General features: G+C 41.7%; 1 protein-coding gene across 1 annotated transcript in view; it reads right to left on the bottom strand.

Moving 5' to 3' along the window:
* The window catches only part of ITPR1 (inositol 1,4,5-trisphosphate receptor type 1), a 182,923-nt gene that overhangs the window by 108,395 nt on the left and 52,802 nt on the right, over nucleotides 1-21,726 (bottom strand). The window contains exons 5-20 of the mRNA XM_082487739.1: nucleotides 18,795-18,881; nucleotides 17,026-17,184; nucleotides 15,660-15,758; nucleotides 15,104-15,187; nucleotides 14,874-15,020; nucleotides 13,409-13,504; nucleotides 11,967-12,011; nucleotides 8,773-8,927; nucleotides 7,368-7,467; nucleotides 6,737-6,897; nucleotides 5,790-5,931; nucleotides 5,274-5,432; nucleotides 4,503-4,675; nucleotides 4,122-4,241; nucleotides 2,619-2,813; nucleotides 633-884 (exon numbers count right to left, since the gene is read on the bottom strand). Of these exons, the coding sequence (XP_082343865.1) occupies nucleotides 633-884; nucleotides 2,619-2,813; nucleotides 4,122-4,241; nucleotides 4,503-4,675; nucleotides 5,274-5,432; nucleotides 5,790-5,931; nucleotides 6,737-6,897; nucleotides 7,368-7,467; nucleotides 8,773-8,927; nucleotides 11,967-12,011; nucleotides 13,409-13,504; nucleotides 14,874-15,020; nucleotides 15,104-15,187; nucleotides 15,660-15,758; nucleotides 17,026-17,184; nucleotides 18,795-18,881 (2,174 nt within the window). The remainder of the gene's footprint in view (nucleotides 1-632; nucleotides 885-2,618; nucleotides 2,814-4,121; nucleotides 4,242-4,502; nucleotides 4,676-5,273; nucleotides 5,433-5,789; nucleotides 5,932-6,736; nucleotides 6,898-7,367; nucleotides 7,468-8,772; nucleotides 8,928-11,966; nucleotides 12,012-13,408; nucleotides 13,505-14,873; nucleotides 15,021-15,103; nucleotides 15,188-15,659; nucleotides 15,759-17,025; nucleotides 17,185-18,794; nucleotides 18,882-21,726) is intronic.

Here is a 21,726-nt window from a genome sequence, read left to right as displayed (position 1 = left end):
AAAAATTGAGTTCTGAACAGCTGAAGTACTATAAAGTGTTAATACAAGTCTACGGCCAAGAAATCATGTCTCCAGTCTAGCTGTGGTTCTGTACAGGTTTTTCACCGCCGCATCAGAGTATTTTCCATGGGAGATTAAGGAAGGTGACTCTGTCTCCAGCACATTCCTTCTTTCAGCCTCTTCCCCCTCGTTTTTGCTTTTGATTGTGCGAGCTACCGCATGGACAATCTGCCAATCACTCCAATCAAATAAGGCAGGAGGGAAAATGAAATAGACCCCCTTGCTTTCCCTCCCCAGGGCTAGGTCACTTGTCACATCACCCAAATCAGAGACAGCCCATCACTGCCACCACGGCGTGTTTTGGAGACAAAACCCTGCTGCCTCACAGCTCACACCGCGCACAGGAAGGTTATTTTGTTTTCAGGAAGGTTCTCCCCAGCAAATGTTACAGGCAACAAACTACAGGGCCTGAATAACAGAACTAGCGAGAATGCGTTACAGACTTTTTTTATTACTACTTTTTATTTTTAAACAGAAACAGTAATAAATAATGCATGAGTTTAGGATTGATCTGGTTTTGTTTTAAAAAGTGATGCAATTTCCTTTCCCACACCATTCCAGCAAGTACTTACTCATCAATAGCAATTTCAGAAGGTATTTCAGACCACAGACGAGCGTACTTCACTGGTGTTACTTGTTCTTGGGGGTCACGATCAACGTGCATATGAAGCATTAGCCGGCAGAAAGACGCTCTCAGATCATATGGCAAGTTTTCATCAGACATGCAGCGGAGAATGAGGTCCACGTCCAGCTGGCCAGATATTTCGTTTATGGCTAAGTACTGTCGATCAAGGCACATTCTAGCAAAGAGGTTTAGCTGGTATCTACAGGTGAAAAAACCCACATAAACAAACGGCTTACACTTTAATTTCCAGAAACATCCACTGGATATAGTACTGATGTGCTCTTATATATATTAACAGAATGAATCTTGTATTTTCTAGTAATATAGCTACTTTATTCTTTCCATAATAAGTATACTTATCTACTTATCTTACTTACTAGTAAAAGGTAGCATAGTGTAAAACTAGAATAAAAGGAGTTGTCATATTTTCCTGAGAGTTACATAGAATTAAGTAATGCTGTTTATGAAAGCTACAGAAGAATCCAAAGAACACTTAAGGCAACTCAGCCTAAATACTGTAAAAGCTCAAACACTTCTTACTGACGCTGAAGCCACAGTTGCTCACTGGGGCAACAACACAGACAGACTACAGAATCATTCAAAATTAGGTAGCTGATTGAACAACTGCTGAGCTCTGCTCCCTTCATTAAAAGAATTGTTAGGGAAAAACTAAACTTAATTCCTAAGCTTTTCAGTCCATAAACTAAAAGCAAGCAACTGGCATTTAAAGTATGCACATGCAACAGACTGATAATTAACCTTTAGCCATAAAGCACACATCCAACATTCATGAGTATTCATACAGACTTGTCCTGAATAGCATCAACTGTGAGGTTTCCTAAAGAAATGAACATCTAATTGAAAGCAGACTCCTTTGCACTCTGAGCACTCCTCATGGGAATTTGACCAAACTATATCCTAAACCCTTGTTTTAAGCATGTTCATGAGTCTATAATATAGACTAAAACTAATTACACTATTAATTCTATTTAAGAACAAGTGCAAGAACCATTTTGAAAGCAGATACAATTTTTTTTAAATATATACAAGAGGTCTCCTTTTGAGCTCCGCCCTCCAATAGGTTCAAATAAAAACATGTATTAGGAAGACTACTTCAAGAACCATTTCAATGGAAGAGATAATGCAAAATAAAATAGCTATTAAAAAAAAAGTCTAGTTGTACTTTCTGCATCACCACAATCGAGTCCATCAAACTACTCTCAGGAGTTTATAACCCAGACACAGGAATTTGGTCTGGGCTGAAACCTGATCTTACACTATGCCAAGAACTTGGTGTCTTGTCAAGTCATCTGGAAAGATCGCTTCATGTTAGAAACTGCTAAAAGCATAGTTTAAGTCATACAAAAGAGCACCACACATTAATCAAAACAAACTTGCGGCATTTTCATAGCTTCATGTATTGTCCTGCTGAGAACTACAGGATCACTAAAGGCTTTGAGCTTGGAGAGAAATTTCGAAGGCAGGGAGAACAGCAGTGACTTTAAAATCAAAAGCAAAGCCACCTGCATGCTGAAGCCCTTTTCTTCTTGCAAGCGGTGGTTCACCCCAACTACCATCTGAATACAGGTAACCTAAACGGTTAATACGGGCTCTCTCACACCACCCACTTATCAGAAAACCAAGTAGAAATACGGGCATTAAGTGCTGTGCAAATTCAATGCGCTCTAAGCCTCAACTACTATTTTTTTAAAATCAGTTTGAACTTGCTCATGCTTATAATTGGACTTCTCACCACAAATAACTTTGTGTTTTTAGTTCTCACTTCAAAGAGACTTCATCCTCACTCTCTAATGGCTATTTTGTCCACAAACCCAGGAGCCTTTCTCGCAAACCAACCACAGCTTATATACCACAGGCTTCCCCACCCAGCCTTGATGAACTCTGCTGGCCAACTACCGCACGTGCTGTTAACCTGTAGTAGCTGAGGACATCCCGATCTTCCTTCTGCCCTTCCTTAGCATCCTGAGCCAACTCTCTGATACTCTTACTCCGGATTTCCTTGTTACTGTCTCTCCAGAACAACCACACTTCTTCCTCGTCTTCTCCAACTTCCAAGGCATTTTCTCCACTTGACACTTCTTCAAACTCAAATCGAGAGAGGACCAGCCTGCCAGAAGGAAGATAGGTTAGATTGCAAACTGCCAAGACCCATGCAGATCTCTCAGAACATTTCCACACTTACTAAAAAAGACACTTGTTAAAATGTACTGGTGATATAGAAGTAACTAATTTTATCATCTCACCTGCATACAGAAAACAAATTTTATTCCTCAACTCTGCAAAGTAAAAGCAGAGTATCTTCCTCTTTCAGCAGTAGCAGTTTACTACATCAAATCCTTGTGGTTTATTATTGAAAGCATTAGATTAGAATGAACTTCAATTATAAGCTTGCCATTCAGCCTTAAAAAGACCAACATTTTGACTCCTTCCAATTGATGAAGATAAAGAAACAAGTAAGTTAAAGACACGTCTAACTGACTTTCAAAAACATCTTTACAGAAGAACTGGCTAACGACAGACTAGGAAAGGATTTAGGAAAAAAAAAATAGCTAAAAACCAATTAGTTCTGTATCCCTTAAATGCCAATTAGGTCAGAACTTCTTTATGCTTATGTGGTGAAATAACTAGAAACAAATCAGCTACTAAAACTCAAAAGGCTTTGGAGGCTTTTAGCTCTTCAGCAAAAAAAGATCATACATCTGAAAAAAAGATAAATTAAATACACCAGGATAAGAACAAATAAGTGATGTAGCAGCCTTAAGTGCTGGTGGAAATATAGACTTTATGATCTCATGAAGAGAAATAAATGTGCAAGACTACTCTCATCCATTCGTGTTTTAAGTACTACCTGACAAAGACCTGCTTCCCTTTTACAGTATTTTGATAATGATTATCTATGCCCTATTCCCCATACCGAATAAACCCGTCTTTATGAAAGACAATTGGGATTTGGTGCCTGCTACGATGCTTCAGCAATGGCAGGGCACTGCTGAGAGCCGGAGAACAAAATCCGAACAGCAGAGGGAGAAACGGGTGAGCAGAAACGCATCAGCGTCGCCTTTGCTGCGAGGGGAGCTCGGCGGGCACGCACCCACGGGGCGCTCGCTCACGGTGGAGAGCCAACGGAGAAAAGCCTGAAGCCCACAGGAGGATCAGGCCCACGGGACCCTGCGCACCTCCCTGCAAAGTCTGTCTACGTTGATCAAATGTGAGATCTGAAAGATTCCTCTGACTGCAGCACTGAGAACGCACGTGGCAGACGTCTGCTGTCACCAATACCCATTTAGTGTGTATTTGGAGAGGACCCCACACATACTCAACTGCTTCCTCTAGGCGTGCCAGCAGCGCTCTCAGCTTTGAATCACCTTCCTTCTGTTTCGCACTAGGAAAACCATCTTTAAAGGCATTAACTTACTTAGTTTCAATGAGAATGTCTGCATTTGCTGGATTCAGCACGGCTTTACAAATCAGCTCCTGTGTCACTGGAATAGACTTGTTCATGGAAACGCACAGATCTGAGAGGTAATCCAAAAACCTGTTGGGAAAACGCGAGCCAAAAGGGTATCAATCCTTGTTGAGATCTAGACTGAAGCAATCTACATTTCAGAAAGAAAACATTCAGAACTCCATCTTTCACATTGCCGAGCGAGACTGCTGCCCGAGGGGGAAGTTATGGCGAGCGCCAAAATAGAAGTGAACGAGCTGCGCTTCCTTACCAGCAAGTTGGCACGTACAGATTTTTCTCAGAAGGCTAAGAGGAAAAGGGTAATGGTATACTCAACAATGAAGATCTCACCTGGGCTCCCTATTTTTCCTCACGAGACTAACAAAAGTGTCAATCTCGGCAGCTGTGATGTGCTTCTCCAAGAGCTTGCGATTGTTATGAAGCAGTGCCGTAATAGTGTCCTCGGCCAAGACATCGTAGCCAATTTGCTTCTGCATGAAGCCAAACTGCTTCGCAATGTATTCCTTCAAAACACAGAGGGAAGAAGGAAGGTGTTGCAATTAATTCTCAGAATTTAAGAAAATAAATCAACAACAGAAAACAGTAAGTTTCTGTCAAGATCAGCGTCCCAAGAAGCGGACTGGAATAGATTCAAATTGTTGTTCTTTTAAGAAGAAAGCGAGTGATGACAGATAACCTTAACACCTCTCCTCCCTCCCAGGCTAGACACCACCGAGGCATTTATTCTTATCTGATATGAGTTTCTTTTTAATAAGTGGAAACAAAAAACCAACGGCCTTAATTCACACGCCAACTTTCAATGGAGTTTGTGGTAGGCAAGAGTGAAGAAAGTCTTCTAATTCACCTGGATCTGACAGTTAGCAATTCTGTTGTTTCCTTAAATTCCCCCAAGAACTGGTACTAATTAGTACCACTGCATATAGTCTCTGACAGAGATGAAAAATGCCAGCTAAGAGTAAAACCGAGCAATCCAAAAATCTCTTGCTGACTGTACAATTACAGCACAGCATAGCAGGGTTTAATTAATGCGATGCAGCTTTTATTGTTTTGGAGCACAGGAATGATGTCAGTGCCACTGAAAACTACAGACGTATTTCAAACCTGATTCTTCCTGTAATCCTGCTGAGAGTGCCGCAGCACCCTGTAGCAAAGCCGGCATATGTGTCTGAAAGGAGCATGACGCTGGTCTCCAAGCTCCTCCAACCGCAGCATCGGTCCATCACCGCTGTCCGTAAACGGTGCTTGCAACAACTTGAAAATCTACAGTTTTATTAAAAAACAAAGATAAAGTCCCATAAGACACTTCATCTGATTAAAATTATTGTACAAGGACTCTGACAGTGTCTTCATATTTCAGAAATATGCAGTAGTTACCAAGTTTCTTGGCCATAGAGTAGACTGGACAGAAGACATTGTTGATCACCTTTATTCAACACCATATTCTGTACTTTTTTCTTCCGGCAATAGTATGCCTACAGTCCATCACCAAGAGCCTGCTGAAAGCTAGAATCTCAAAGGACCTTTTGGTTCCAATGATTTGGCCGGGTTCTCTATTGTTAGGTTCTCTTTTCTGACAACCCTTCCCATAGGCAGAGCTAAGAGAAAAACGCAGCCTACCTGCTTTAGAATATTCTGTTCTCTCATCAGTTTTTGCCTTTCTCTATTAGGTTTAGAAAATACCACTTCAAGGACGTCTTGTCCAGAATTAGTTCCACCAGTAACAAAGTAGACCAAATCCTCCAACAATTTGGTAACAGATCTAGAGGAAAGCCAGAAGTTGTTAATACAATACTGCAAATTCTATCTGATAAAAGAACAAGGTCAGTGTAAGTTTACACACATTTCAAATGCTAAGTGAAAAAAAGAGTATTAACTAGAGACTGACTCAGATGCTGGATAAAGGATGTAAGTTTGTACAGAACTTAAAATTAGGAACTAATGCTCCCTATTGCTATAACCTTACTGTCTAATAGCTAAACTACAGCAGCAGAAGACAACAATATCACTTTAGGACAACTATACGCTCGCCAAGTTCTATTTGGCAGTTCTTTAAATTGCCAGAAAAAATTAATCAGGTGATAATCTCTCCCAAGCCCAAATAAAAGACATTGGCTGTGGAAGTGCATGGGCCCTGGTTTTCCACAGCCGACTCTCCGCTCTTTTTGTGTGGCCACGTAATTTTCACAGATATTGTCAGAGGATTTGCAAGAAGTCATATGTTCAGTCTTCACAAGATGGATTATAAATTCCCACACTCCATTTGCAAAGCCCATCAAGAAAGGTATGCTGTGGATTATTCCGCCAACTTCCCAACAACAGTTCTCATGCTCTCATTTCACAGAGGAGCAGGGAGCCTCACAGAACAGGCTTGAGAACCTCCACTATGGGCATGTCAACAATAAACCCATCAAGTTGTTTTGTGTTTTTTTTTTTTTTTTTTTAATCTAATCAGGTAGGAAACAAAAACCCTCTCCTGAAGATAGCATACACAGATAAAATTTTCAGAGAAACAGTTACCGAGTAAAGGAAACAACATTATCTGCACCAAATTCTTCCTTCCTTACCTTCTTTCATTCTGGGTTATCGTTCCCTTTTCCAACTTGCCAGCAATGGAACCTAAAACCTTACTTGCATCATTTGCAAAATCCAAGTCCCGAACCTCTGCAGGGGAAACTGGTACTATAGCAAAAGCTTCTTTGTCCTCTTTCACTGGAGAAGTACCAATCTGAAACCCAGAGAAGTTTTATCATCAAACCGAAAAGCAGAAAACGAAGTAGTTATTCACACATACAGTGATAATAAAACAGAAGAAAAGCCACGTTCCACTTAGACGGTATGAGGCTACTGATGAAGTCAAACTTTGAGAACAGTACGACTCTGGGCAAGCTCAAAGGTGTTCCTAAAACCCAGGGAAACCCCAGGAGAGATTGCAAAATGTTGCCGTAAACAGTGGAAAAAAATTCTCCTCTTGATGACTGTCATACAGTAGATATTTAACAGCGTAACTAGTAAACTACCATGAAAACCTAATCTTTTAGATAAAACATTTTGCACAGGCACTATTCATTGCTGTTTAGCTGCTTGCTGTTTGATGAACCCAGCAGGCTCAAGGGACTGGAACTTCTCCTACCAACAACAGTTTCATGAAAGTACAGGAATCAAAGGATGTGCTTATATAAAAGTAACAGAACTTACTTTAAGCATCACAGGTTTCTCTTCTTCTTTATCAATAGGGATATTGGTACTGTGGACCCAGGTGTTAGTGCAAAGGTGTCTAAGTCTGACATAAGAGTTCCTGAAAGAAAGTCAAAAGTTTCAAAGCATGAGTCACTTTCCCAGACGGGAAATCTTCACATTGTTCAAATCGCAAGATGTTGGCAGGAATAAGTGGAAAAAAAAAAAAAAGTGTCATCTTTATCCATGCTGCATGCCATAACAGGAATAAGACTTTTCATTCCTTATTTCATTCTATAAATTCACCCTACAAAGTCTTCTTATACAATGAAATATTCTGCTGTAAAACAGAACTATGTCTATATTTTGTTACTGTAACTCAGCCGCTGCACAGTAACAAATTAAGCCTCTTCAAATCCTCACTTTTGCACACGTACAGTGTATCTGAGCCGACAGCTTCCTCCCTGACCTTTGCATTTTTCAGCCTGTAACTCCGTGCTATCTATTTTGTATTTTCTAAGCTGAAAATTTTGAGACTAGCTATAAGAAGGGTCAACATTGTACAAGCATCAAAGGTCCATTAAGATAGCGGAACACATGGCCAGCGCCCAACAATTTTCTCCAGCAAAAGTCAAGAAGTCTTTCTCCCTGTGGGGACCGCGGTCCCCAGGCATTTCCGGCAGTGACACTGCTTTGCATGTGACAACTCTTTGATAAGAGACATCAAGCCACTGTCAGATGAGCATCTTAGGCCGGGACAAGAAACAGTCTCAGCTGCAGTACTGCCTCCTCTCTCCACGCAACCATGGCAGAGCGAGGGAGAGAAGAGGCAGCCAGGACTGCTGCATTTGGTGGCCAAATTAATTTCTGCTAACTTAGAGTGTCTAATGATTTAGAGAGCTGTTTAGACAAAAGCAGGTTGAACAAATACGCCATGCTTTCTTGGTGGGAACTGACAACAAAGAGTCTGCATTCAGACTGCGCATCTCTGAAGCGTACAGCATCTTTTAAGTAGCAAGGGGTGCCATAAGAATAGTTAAGATCCTGTAAATGACAGAAAATGAAGTGCTACATACTTGATGTTGCGTCCTAGCTAACGTATTGCACCCTAGCTATGCAATACAGACAGGTCACGGGGACAGCACGATAGGACATCCAAGGCTTTCAGTTCCAGTTTGTTCACTGGCAAGGAAGTCACTGAATCTCAATTTTCCCATCTGTAGAATAGGGTACTACTACTTGTAATTCAATCGGAAAGTGAAGCTCCAGGCATTTGCTAAGTATTTCTGTGTTAATTTGAGGAAGAACCTTAACTCCGGGGGGGGGAGGTGGAATACAGCTTTACCTTATAAAACACAAAACAAAAACAAACACCACCAATCATCAAACTCCAAAGCAGATAGTCAGTTCTAACACTTAACCCTACCTGGGGACAAGGCTGTCTCCTCCTCGCAAAGTGGTAGGGTCCAACTCAAATATGGAGGAGATATCGTTTCCTTCAGGCACCGAGACCAGAGAGTACGCCATCTTCTCCTGAGCGCTGCGCAAACCTCTCCTGGAGGCATCCTGCTCAGGGTCCAGCTGCGGAAGAAGTCCCATCACACACAGTCAGACCAAGCCCGCCAGACCCACCTGCCTAGCGTTAAACAGATGTCTCCTGTAATTTGCAGACATAACTCTGAACCGCTCCAAGCACTGGTTAAGACAGCTGGGCTCTAGGACACCAGTAAAGCTGACACGTAGCTGCTCTTGCCAACAACTTCTTCGCTTTCCCTGGTGTTAATAACTTTGAGCATTTCTGGATCACAAACACAATAAATCCTAAACCACAGAGGTTATGGCTTGCAGACAGTGCCAGAGGAGGTTCAAAATCCCCCGGCCATTCACCCCACAGCGCACTGGGAACTGTGACTGGTTTCAGATGACCCACATCTGCCGAGATCCCCAGCCCTGACACTACTGGCTTTGGAAATGTATTTGACATATTGCAATTATCACCCTAACAAAGTAATTATGTGGGCTGCAAATATAAAAATCAGCCACACTATGTACCAACAATCTTGCTGGGAAATAATCAACTTCAGCAGCAAAAGGCGGACTTTAATCTATTGACCACAGACAAATAAACCAAAAGCTAATCAAGAAGTCAGCCGTCTCGCTGTTCACACTACAGCTTATGGTGCACTTGAGCACAACGATACGCTACAAAGGACATGGCATCAGAAGTATCTTAATTTCCAAGGTGCTAGCAAATTACCAGCCTCCTTTAACAAAGGAATGACACTAACATCAACTGAATAAAACCCTGAATTTTCAGATGAAAGCACAAAAGGATAGGAAAAAATGAAGATAATCGGGAAAAAGGAACGACAACTTTCTCTAAAACCTTTCCTAGGGAACTACCAGTTATCATGAGTCAATAAAAAAGTTGCTAACTCTGACACAACACAGGAACAAGCTGTCCACAGGTAAACACCTAAATCCTAGATGTCATTTTGTAAGTGATCAAGCAACCGATTTACCAGCTTCTCCCTGACCTTGGCAGCAGTGGAAGGTAGACACCCAAAGCAGTCAGCACCCAAGTACCCGTCTGTCAAAGCGCGGGTGGAAGGCCTCGCAATCTCAACCATACGGAAAAGTTATCTAATGTTGCTTGTGCCTCAGGACACTCTGTAGTTCGCACATTTGTAGTCAATGAACTTGGCTGCAAAGTAGTGACATTTAAAGTCTGATTTCGCACATGGGAACAGACAGTTAGCTGTATGGAACAGAAACACACGTTGGGAGTGTGCCTTCAAGAGAAGAGGCAACTATACACTGAATAGAGTCCATCTGGAGGCTTTACACCAGGAGAAATTCGCTCACTTGGAATGAATTCTCCAAATTTCAGCTGTCTCCATCTCCACAGTACGGCAGCTGCTCTGCATTCCCAATTTGTGCTTCGGGAGAGGAGTGGTCAAGTTATTGAAACTGTGACAAAGCTGAAAACGAGCAGTAAATCAGGCAGTAGGATATGGGACAATTTAGGGAGAACTAAAACTTCAACCCCAAAGCTGAAAAAAGCAGTCCCCTTCAACACTGCAAGGGCTGGCATCTCAGCCCTTCCCGTTTAAACCCCATTCTCCTGCGGGTCACTGACGTATAAGGAGAGGACAACATTAAAATAGAGCTGTGCGAAGAAACCCACCATCCTGCAGACAGCTCACATTTGCATAAAGCTGGAGTTTAGAGAAAGTTGGATAGAGCAGCCTCCACCATCCTGTCACCAGTGAACATTAAATGATGCAGTAATTTTGTGACAGAAGTGAATTATGTGCTCCTGATCCTATTCTTTATGGTCTGTTTTTGCCACCTAGTGGTAAAAAGACAGCAGGGAAAAAATCCACAACTCTAAAGCCTGCGCATTATCATTATTACAGCACTTATGAAGAGGCATTAGCAAAACACCAGCAGGATGGAGGTCTACATAAAAGACCTTGACACTGATTAACTTTCAGAAAGTTAAGCCAACAAAAACGATGGATACCCCCTCCCCCAATAGCTTTGTGGGTTTTTTTTTTTGTTCTTTTGGGGTTGTTGTTGTTTTTTTTTTTTTTTTCTTCTTTTTTTCCATTCTGTTTACTGAGATCAAGCTGTCAGAAGATCAGCGTTTGCTGCCAAATACCAGCGAGAACTAATCAGGGTAACAGCTCAATATCTGGGCGCAAGGGTTAGCCTTTTAATGGCCAGGCTATAATGACAAATCCTTTTAGGAGGAAAACTCCACCTTGCAGGATTTCAAAGCATCACAGCGCATTCATCTGCCTTTAAATATCAGAGGAGTAGTTCTTTTCCATAGACAGATGGAGCAAATCTTCCATAATACAGGATAAATGACCAAGAAAGCTGCGTAAGCCTACAATCAAATCCAACAAAAAAAAGAATGTAATCCACAATGGAAAGTGCTGTTCCAGTTTTATCTGTTTTCAACCACAGAAGCAATGCTGCTTCCCTTTGACACCGAAGAGAAGCTTCTGTTAATACAAAGCATCAGCACACTCAATCTTTGACACAACATTTACTGAAAACAACACAGATTTGCTTTCACAGGAAAATCAGAAGAACAGCACTGAAATCATCCTCACCCTGCCATTCATGCTCTCTAGACCCTTTATCCTGGCTTTCCTGTGACAAGCTAAAACGAGAGAGGGAATTCGTTTCTCAGACAAGGAGGTCAGACGACTGACTGGCACAGCACTACGTGAACATCCCGGCAGGGGCACTTGTCACCCAGTGTCACCTTGAGCAACTCACTCTTCAGACCTAGTCAAGAGAGTGCTTCAAGGAGGCAAAGGTTTAAGAAACAGGAAGACAGAAGAAGAGATGCTACAAAGGGGGGAGGCGAGGGGGTCCAGGTAACAAATTCGGTTCCAAGTGCATTGTTCTTCACTAAAGCCTCATCCAAGTTTTCAATCTCCATTCCTCTGGACAGGCCTTAACAGCCTTCAGATCATTCTCAGTTCTTTAGTTTCTTCACTAGCAACAAAGCCTGGGCCATCTACGCACTGGGCAGGTGAATTCCTGGGCCCGTGTCAAGCCCTCCTCAATTAGGGGCAAGATCATACTCTTGCCTATACTTACTGAGGATTGACACTCCAGCTCATCTTCCTCATAGTCAGGGTTTACCTGATGAAACAGAATCACAGGCACGTCAAAACTCTAACAGAGCTGAAGTGGGAAACAACCTCAGCACGGTCTAAACTTATTTTCGAAAAGACGTGCTCTACTGCTACAGCCCTCCCAGGCATGCAGGACACATACTCTGTGCAAACCCATTCACCTCTAACCGGGCATCTGCCTCTCCGTGAATTAAGCAGTTAAGTAATCTGCAAACATGCAGAGAGACTTATCTTTAGGATAATCACTAAAGGAGCAAGAGGGGTAGAGAGTGACCAAGTTTAAGGGTTTGTTTTTTTTTTTAAATCCCAAGTGGAATTTCCAACTAGAAACTACTGGCTTGGCAGAAATCTTTTAGAACAAACACTATTCTAACCATGGATCAGGTGAGCAATTTCCTCTGGTACATTTTTGCATGATGTAAGACCATGTTTTTGTTTTGGCTGACTAGCAAACCCAAGATTTACTGGAAAAGCTCTATACTGGATCACTACTGAAAAGGATTTGCAAGTGTGCATGTGACAAAATGCTGCTGTTTTTCCAATCGGCTTATTAGAAGAATATAAAACAGGATATTTAATCTAGACTTTTCCCACTGAAGCTCTCGGGTCAACAGCATGGGCTGAGAAAGCTCTTCTGCCCTGCTACACACTCTTACATCCAGGACAGCTTTCACTTCCCAAGGTTTGTGCATTGGCATGCTGATATATCCGTGCTTTAAAAGTAAATAGAAGTAGTTTTAATGAACATTTACAAGAGTTAAGCAGCAAAACTCACAAAATTATAACTCAGACATTTGTTTACTTTCTTTTTTTAAATAAAATATCTTGAAATCTTATTTTCAGAGGGGAAAGATGTCCACTATGGAGAGAGAAAGAGACATATATTTTGTGTTTGGACATCTATGCATTATGTGCAGTTCTTACAAGACTGCTTTGAAGTTTAACTGCATTTTCATTTTACACTCAGTTCTACAATTCCACTCGGAAGTCAGTGATTCAAGAGAAACTAACAATAGTTGAATTCATTTTCCCCCAAAGGCTCTCAGCCATTTACAATTTATTCGTCTATTAATAAATTCATCTTGGTTCTACTGCCCACATGACAGGATATTATTTAGTGTCTATTCTTTGCAGGAGAAGAGTTATTGCTTCTAGAATTCATACAAAAAGTGAAATAAGCTCAGGACTACGCCTGTACCGTGGTATTCTTCCAAGTCCCTTTGATCTTGTTGTCTATGTTTAGCCATCTACTTTTGTATTAATAGTAAGGACCCAAACACCACTCTCCTCCCCTCCCCTGTGTCTATTTTTAGGGCAGGAAATAAAAGATTTTTCAGAAGGTGTGAAAGGAAGGAGATACTGTGGGAAGGCAGGCAGAGCTCCTAAGCAAGCCCCAACACCTACCTCTGCTGCTAGGTAGTGTCCAGTAGCAAGGTGTTTGAACCTGAAAAGGCTGTTCCAGTACCCGGCACCACCACGACAGGGATCATGCTGCACCACCTACAAGGAAAGGGAAAGCGCATTTACACCATCTGTCAGCGATCCCCCTTTCAAACACAGTATTTACCATATTTCATGTATAGGTAAGAGGAAATACAACGAGGAGCTCCAGAAGAGACGAAACAACCTTTCATATGTTAACAACGCACAGTACAGTAAATACTTTGAGCAGACTACAATTAGTTCATCTCAACAATTTATGAATGAGTCATACTATCTGTTTGCAAAGTCACTGACCATGGGTGGAACTCCACTGGAGTCTGGTGAGTGACGGCAGGAAGATTATGGTGCAAGTTGGCAGAGATGCAATTAAAGCAGGTGCTCTAGCTGTGCATATGTTGCTAGGTCTTAAAACAAACGTCCTAAAAGAAAATGCAACAAATCCTTCACCTTTTTGGTATAACTGACTTTTGACCTTGTGAAAGCGGATGAGGGAAGACACTTGGCAATGTTTCAAATGCAACGGCGTTGTACAAAGGAATTTAAGACTCCTGTATTTCCTAACTTCTCCTGTGGCAAGCACAGCCTCCATCATCAGATGATCCGTTACTTCATATCAGCTTCTCTGGGGGTACACCCACTTCCTCAGGGACCAACCAGCGCAGCTGAGTTGTGCCTTTTGGGGAAGGACTAGCTTACCTCTGCCTCGCATTTACCAGCGGCAACTGCATACACGTGGACAGTTACCACAGAACCTACTGCTGTGTTCTAACACACAACGTGAACTCTAGGTTCAAGGGCTTTCAATGTATATCACAGCAGATATATGGAAATATGAATATGGAAAAACACCTATCCACCGTTACAATTAGTTTTATGGTTCTCACAGGCAGCCCACGTGGCAAACATTTAAAATCATACAACTCTAATCACATCAACAGAGTGAGGATATTTTAAGAAGCCACTGATGGCCAAGGTGTTAGTCACACTATTTAAAGCCAAGTAAAGAAAAAAAGAGGTCCAGACAAACAATGCACAGAGACTAGCAAAAGGCTGCAATCTCCTATCAAATGAGGATGTGCGTAATCACATTACTCCACCCCAAAAATAGTGTTGGGTACACTCAGCAGGACAGTTGCAATTATTAGCTGGTGCTAAACTTTAGTGACTGGTAAGAAAATTACTTCATAGATGTTTCTCTGTCCCCTTTTTCTGAATTGGCAAGAACCTGAATGAGAGCTCCGTGCTGCAGCATTAGAGATCAGAACTCCTCTTTAATTTTGCACAGAAAGCACAGTACGTAAAAGAATTTTAAGATTAAACTTCTAACACCAGGAAAACTTTTACCTAAAAAAAGAAATCCAGGTTTTTAAACAGAAACAGTAATCATTCCTACAAAGCCACCCCCGGCCTGAGTTACCATTCCTACCTCTACTTCCCACAGGGCTTTTGAACTGGTTGCAGACGTGGCCGACTGTCTCCCTGTTGTTCTCAGGAAGACGTGCTGCTTCTTCCTATGCTCATCGCAAGTCAGAAACTTCTCCTGTTCTGCATGAAACAGTCTCACCACATCCCCCTGTCAAAGCCCAGACAGCATAGTCAATATAGGCATCACCCATCAGTGAACAACTTCCAAGCAAGTAGAGCTTTGAGCCTTACCCCTTTGAGAATATCATCTTTGTTATCGCTCCATTTCATGAAGAGGACTATTTTCCAGCTTGTATTGCAATTCACAGAGTTGACCTAACAAGAGAACCAACACCATTAGTCCCATTGTCTTGTGCCTGCACAAGATGCTGCCGCAACATACTGCCTCACCTTTTAGACAGTTTTCAACAGAACGCTGCAGTCCCCATTGCATTACTCTAGAGCAGGAAAGCCCTTTCTGCATTTACTCCAGAACAAGTCACGACAGAGCTGACTGGCTAGGAAGACACTTGCTACACATCACTGCATCGTGACTTTTGATTTTTAAGAAAAAATTTATTTTTAGCCAGTCAAGCAAAAGAGATCAAACTCAAACCTCTGTCCAATGCCCAACAGATATGAGAAAAGTCTGATAGCTATATTAAGTTGCTGATTAACAAGATAACCACAATGCCACAGGTACCAACTTACTGATAACCTGATTTTCATAAAACATAAGCCCTGCCAGCTTAGCTGAAACATGCAGAGGTTTGGTACAGTTGCTCCAGCTGTGTCACTCTGCCCTTACCTCGTTGCATCCCGGATTATCGACAAGCTGGTGACTACTGGCATGGAGAGGCTGGCCAGCGTTGACGGGATTCAGGACTACTTTGTCTCCAATGACAACCTGCAGATAAGCGCAGCATCAGACAGAAACTTGCAACCTGAGAAAGTTCTTTTTCTTTCTATTTTTAATGGGAGTGATGGGCGGAAATCACCTTCTTGCAGTTTGGAGAGATGTCAGTCTAAGTAGGAAAACCAGGATTCTGTTTGCTTCAGAATTTAGCTCATCGTACTCAGTCATTCAGGCAGAAAAACCCCTATACTATTGGGCTAAGAGGCTTGCAGAAGTAACACAGACTGCAATTCTGGTAACTAACCTATCTGCTGCTTCCCATGAAGTCATTTCATTGGTTAACATTTAACAAATAATTCCTATAGCAAAAGGTCAGCCAAAAATCCTCCTCCTCCTCCAAGACGCACTTTCATTTGTAAAATCAGATTCTTGACCAGGCTGGCATATGACTCAAGACAAATGCACTTTATTATGAACAGTAAAGGTCCTGTCCTTCCCTTCTTCTAGGGCAAAGTCTTACTTAAACTAAAAACCAAAAAGCCTTTTCTGTATTGAAATAAACTGCTCTTAGCGATAAGGTGTCTGAGAATTGGTGCCATTTAAAAGAGCTTAATGGCCACTGAGACTGTGCTACCCTGTGCTTTGGCTTTACTGTCTGCGTGTGTGCCTGTAGAAAAGGAACAGTCACATGAAAATGTATGGGGCTACTCTACAGGATAAATTATTCCTATTTGATAAAGGCCGCTGTGCTCAGGTGCCAAATATATACCTGGACTATACCATAGAGCACACTGAAGCTTATTACACTCATGGGCTTACGCAGATAGCATACCCAGGCATCTCAGATTTGTAAACAAAGAGTTTAAAACAGTAATGCATTTAATTCAGAACCAATTATTTTCCAGATTTCCCAAGAACAGGAGCATTTAACCTCATTACCACCTCATTCCTCATACACAAAACGACAATGAATTTTGATTCCAAACTGACATTGAAAACCAAGATGCCAATTATTTGTTTCAAATCTACCGAAGGAACTCAACATTCCTTACCATTTTGAATTGGACGGGAATTGTGAAAGGCTAAGGTAATTAGGTCCCTTATTCCCTCCAACGTTAAATCATTCCACGTTTCCAAAATACAAGTTACCATAGCAATTTTCCTCCCCCTCATGACAGCATAGGAAAAAGGTTGTTCCTGCAACATCACGCACCAAAAAGATCTGTGCATTTCATTAATTGCAAGACAGGCTTCCTGAACCCGGCTTTGCCAAGCTGCACACACAGCAATAGGTGAGGATATTTCTCTTAGCACTTACACTGTCTCCAATGGAACGCAGTTTGTAGAAGGGCTGTATGTAGAACCAGGAACCTTCATTTCCAGCTTCATCCAAGGTCACCCTCATAGCATTCTTCTCTAGTAGAGCTGGAAGCCTCTTATTTACTGTTAAGTATTTGTTACTTTTTAAGTGAAGCAGCTAGAATAAGAATTAGAGTTCAGTTCTAAGAATGCTCATTTTTCCTCCCCTCAATAAATAGCGAGTGCATATAGATAACCACAGTATTATAGTAAATTATATAACAAAAATATTGATGCATTCAGGCACAATTTCGCTCGCACTTCTTTCAGTACATATACAGTCCTACAGCACAAAACATCTTCAGCTAATCCAACAGTTCCTTCTCCAGCAACCCATAAACACTTAGAAATGCTCTTCTCGCTTTACGACCGCCTGTTCAAACACCCAGGATCAAAAGCTGTAAAATGCCAGGGACTAAGCGGGTTTTCCAGGTAAGAAGGGGGTGGCGAGAAGTAAAGCTGCTCTTATCTTGCTTTGCTCTGTCTGATTTAACAGAAAACGTGACTTCTTCTCTGCAGACTCTTCAAAATCTCCCACCCCTCAGCCCTCCGCTGCGTACCCCCTCGCAGGCTGCGCACCAGCAGCGTGAAGATGTAAGCTGCAACAGGTCCCACTCCAGCTCCCGACCTGCCCAGCTCCAACTAACCACTGTAAATTTAGCAGACGGGTACTTTTGTACAGAAAGTGCTTTTTCATGCCTTTTGACTACCATAAATAGCGGTTACTCACAGAACATTTGGGAGTTACGGGAAAATATGGGCAAAACCTTATCACTGCTCTTGATAGAGTTGATGTTTGTAGTCCAATCAAAACCAGATATATTTTCTCTCATCATTAAAAGTACTTCCCCCCACCCACCCCCCCAACCACATAGGCCAACAGCACAATTAATTCAACCAAGGCAGGGATTTCCCTGCCCTTCCTCCATCAAGTTGCTCCGAATCCTGCAATTGCTTTGAGGGGCAGCCAACCAGTTTCTCCTTGCAACAAGAAAGCCCCGTCTGCCTCTGCCCCGACCCACCCCCTCCGCCGGCTGCTCTTACGTCAGAATAAAATAAAAACCATTTGTAGAGGAATTTTTTAATCTAAGGCTCAAAACACTCAGGTAACTATCCCTGCTTGTGAAGCACTGAGGCACTCTACCCAGTGGAGGTAGGTCTGCTTTGGTTCCAGGGTGAACTTGCTGCATATTATGTTCCCCATTTATTAAAGACCTGTCTTTTTTAATTATGCAATTATCGTACTTTCCATTTTGTTGGGCTTGATGCATTTTATGGTTTGTTTTTTTTTTTTTCATTCCCTGGGACCTAGCATATCCTTTGCTTCAATGGACTGCAATTACTTATATGGCTTGATTTTCCTTCTCTGTGTCAGTTTACGATTTGATGTGTCAACATTGCATTGCGAAAGACCATATTTGGCATTGTACAGTGCCAGTGCCATCTTCCGCATGGCCAACTCTAATGAAAGCTCTGAGAAGTATTTCTGAGGAAAGCAATCATATGGTGACGTCAAAACCAAAAAGGCACAATTAACCCATAATAAAAGAAGCGACTCCATCGTAGCTCTACACCCAGTTCTCGCTTCACAGGATCCCACTTCAGGACACTCTCACACCCTGCAGAGCTACAGACTCTTCTCCACGAATTCCAGAAAATTGAAGTCACACTGAGCAGAGGGAGTTTGAGCAAAATCCTATACAGCTTCCAAAGATGTTCAGAGCCTACCTGGATAACATTGCCGTACTGAATGACTGTTCCCAGCAGCTTTCTGTTTTCCGTTTCATTCTGCTTCTTTTCCAAATCTGCCGCATGCTGAAATTAAAGAACAATTCAATCGCTCTTATAAAAAGTGTGGCCAAACACCCAACGTTCTTTAAGAGGTATTTCAAAGAACTGGAAAACCAGCAAGCATCTCAAACAGCTCAATTTCCTTTTTCCAACTTCCAACAGTGTCATTTCCAACTCCCTTTTTGGGTTGTTTAGGAAGACAGACACACACCAGTTAAGCAATCCATAATTAGGGTAGAATTTGACAAAATTTTGGAATAAAACATGAGATGAAAAACTCAAGACAAGAGAGAAGACAAGCCATGAGAAGAGAATGCCACAGGAATGGAGGGAAGGCGCAAAGGGATGGGGAAGAACTCAAGCCGGGAATCTGTATCGCTTTCTACTGACTTCTGTACAAAGTGAGAGAAAAGGACCTCAACTTTGGATCTTTATTTTACTTTGCTGATATAGGCCCCATCTTTTCCACAGTCTGTCTTTTTATGATGACTCTAACCACCTTCCCCACGCAGCAGGATTATTTGGAAGCCATTTAGAATGCCCAGCAGAGCTCTGGCTAGGCGGGATCCCCCCTCCCACCAGCACAGCGTCGGTACTTGGTGAGCATGAAGGATATTCTGCGCTGCATTACAGACCAGCTGCGAAAATACAGCTGGGCATTTCTGTTCCGCACTAACATGGTAATAAAAGGGAAAGCCCTTGCAAAATTGAATGATCAGAGGGATATATTGTTCTATTTAATAATTTATAATTAGTTTCTTGCACTTTGTTTTGTTTTACAAGAAGTGAGCTATTTTGCCCAGGCTGTTTTTAAAACATTTCATTTGGTAAAGAAATTCTCTCTTACTCTACATGAAAGGTGCTTTCTTCACTAAAAAAAAAAAAAATGTGTATTTACTTTAACAAATATCTGGTGATAGAGAGTAATTTAAAACTAGACTTTTTTGGAGGCTAAGCATCAATGTTTATGACTTAGTCCTCAGATCTCATCAACTATAGTAAACCCATTTTCTCCTGGAGGAGAAGTAAGTGCCCACAGTTCCTAACTGTTGTAAGGAAAAGTAGTAGTAACGCAGCACACAGCTACTGCAAAGGAAGAGCCATCTGTATACTGTTATAAAATTTCAGCATCTTCAGCTCACACAAAATTTGCTATTTTTAGAAGTTGCGCTAGGTATGATAGCTGGCTCTTACTCCAGGAGAACCTGGAATACAGCTGCTCATTCAATTCAAAAATACATTCAGAAATACAATGCAGCATAATTTTCTCTTTATTACTGAAATACAACTTTTTTTTTGCTTGATTTCAAAGTATTCCGTCGAGAAAGAATTTCTTCAAGGCACTAGGGCCCTCTCAACTATCAACGACAATCACAGAAGACAGGACTTCTCTGCCTGCTCGGGACTGGGTGCCACATTTATTATGAATAAAGAAAACAGTATATTCTGTGAAAATATGATTAAGACTTTGGGTGCATTTCGAAAGCACACACACCAAAACTGACACTCGCTCAAGAAGAAAGAATCATTTTTTCTGGCCACTAGATGTCAGCTTCTCAACCGGCACTGATTCTTGATACCAAAGAAAGACAAGTGTCCCAGATTTTAAATCCCTTAAATGGCATTAACTTAAAATAACCTGACCTCAGCATTGAGCGCTCCACAGCAGACAATAAATTCCACCAGCAGACAAACAGAAGCCAAAAAAGGCAAGTGGTGATGATGAATACATCTTGAAGCACCAATTTTGTTAGAAATTATACGTGCTGATAAAGAAATCTAATCAAGGGCAGAGCTAACGATTGTATGCACGTTTCAGGACAGAGTCCCCCAAAACACGAGGCAAAACGCAGGGATTTTTGTGTTCCGTGTGCCAACAAATGGAAAAGATGACACGTGTACCCATATGATTTTGATAGTTTTGATATCTGAGTGGCATACATGAGACCAAATTATTTTAAAGCCACGCATCAGCCCCAGGTCACTGAAGACCTGATTTGGCACACGCTACATAGAGGATTAGCCTTTATGTCAGAGTGATGCATATTAAATAGTCTCCAATAAATCTGTAAAGTACCCAAATCCTTTCACCAAACCAAGTAAGCAGTTCATGCATGGCGGTACATTTCTGTACAAACATCACTCAGCTGGGGCTAAATACTGGAAAAATCTAATCCTGCATTTCCACAGACACACCCCCCTCCCCCCCGCACAAAATGGTCAAGCGTCAGACGAATAGGAACAGGTCCCAAACACTCGACTGCCACGTACTGAGGTAAGAGAAGACAACTTTAAATGACATCGTAATCCAGGGCAATCACATGGTATTTTTCTTCTACACGATGCAGTCTTTAGACCATACTTTCTCTTAAAACCCATGAACTCGCACACATACCCCATGAGCATAAACTCTCCCCTTCCCATATACACCTGAAAAAACAAAGCCAGTATCCCCCATTACTTAAAGCTCGCTGGCACGGTCTACTCCTTTTATCATCGGTAAAGGGGCCGGAGAAATGCGGCACAAATGAGGGACCTTTATGCTACAGCCAGGACCAAAATAGCTTTCTCCTTGCCAAGTTAATACTTCTAGGTTATAAAATTATGTTTTCAGAAGCAAAAATGAGTCAAACAGCCAGTCTTTGTGAAGTGCGGGAGCAAGGCAGCCATATGGCAATCAGCAAATGACACTTTCCTACAGGGCCATTTTGTATTTCAGTCTACAATGAGCTTAATATAGGCTTAAAGAAACTAAAAATATTTAGAATTGCAATTTTGACATGAAGTACTCTAGCTATGTAATTTTAACATAAACACAGAGTTTATTTAACTCTAAAGTCAACAGATGGTATTTAAGTTAAGTTGGCTT

Source organism: Vanellus vanellus (genome assembly GCF_965231255.1).
Source record: "Vanellus vanellus genome assembly, chromosome: 9".
NCBI lineage: Eukaryota > Metazoa > Chordata > Aves > Charadriiformes > Charadriidae > Vanellus > Vanellus vanellus.
This window is presented reverse-complemented; position numbering and strand designations above follow the sequence as displayed.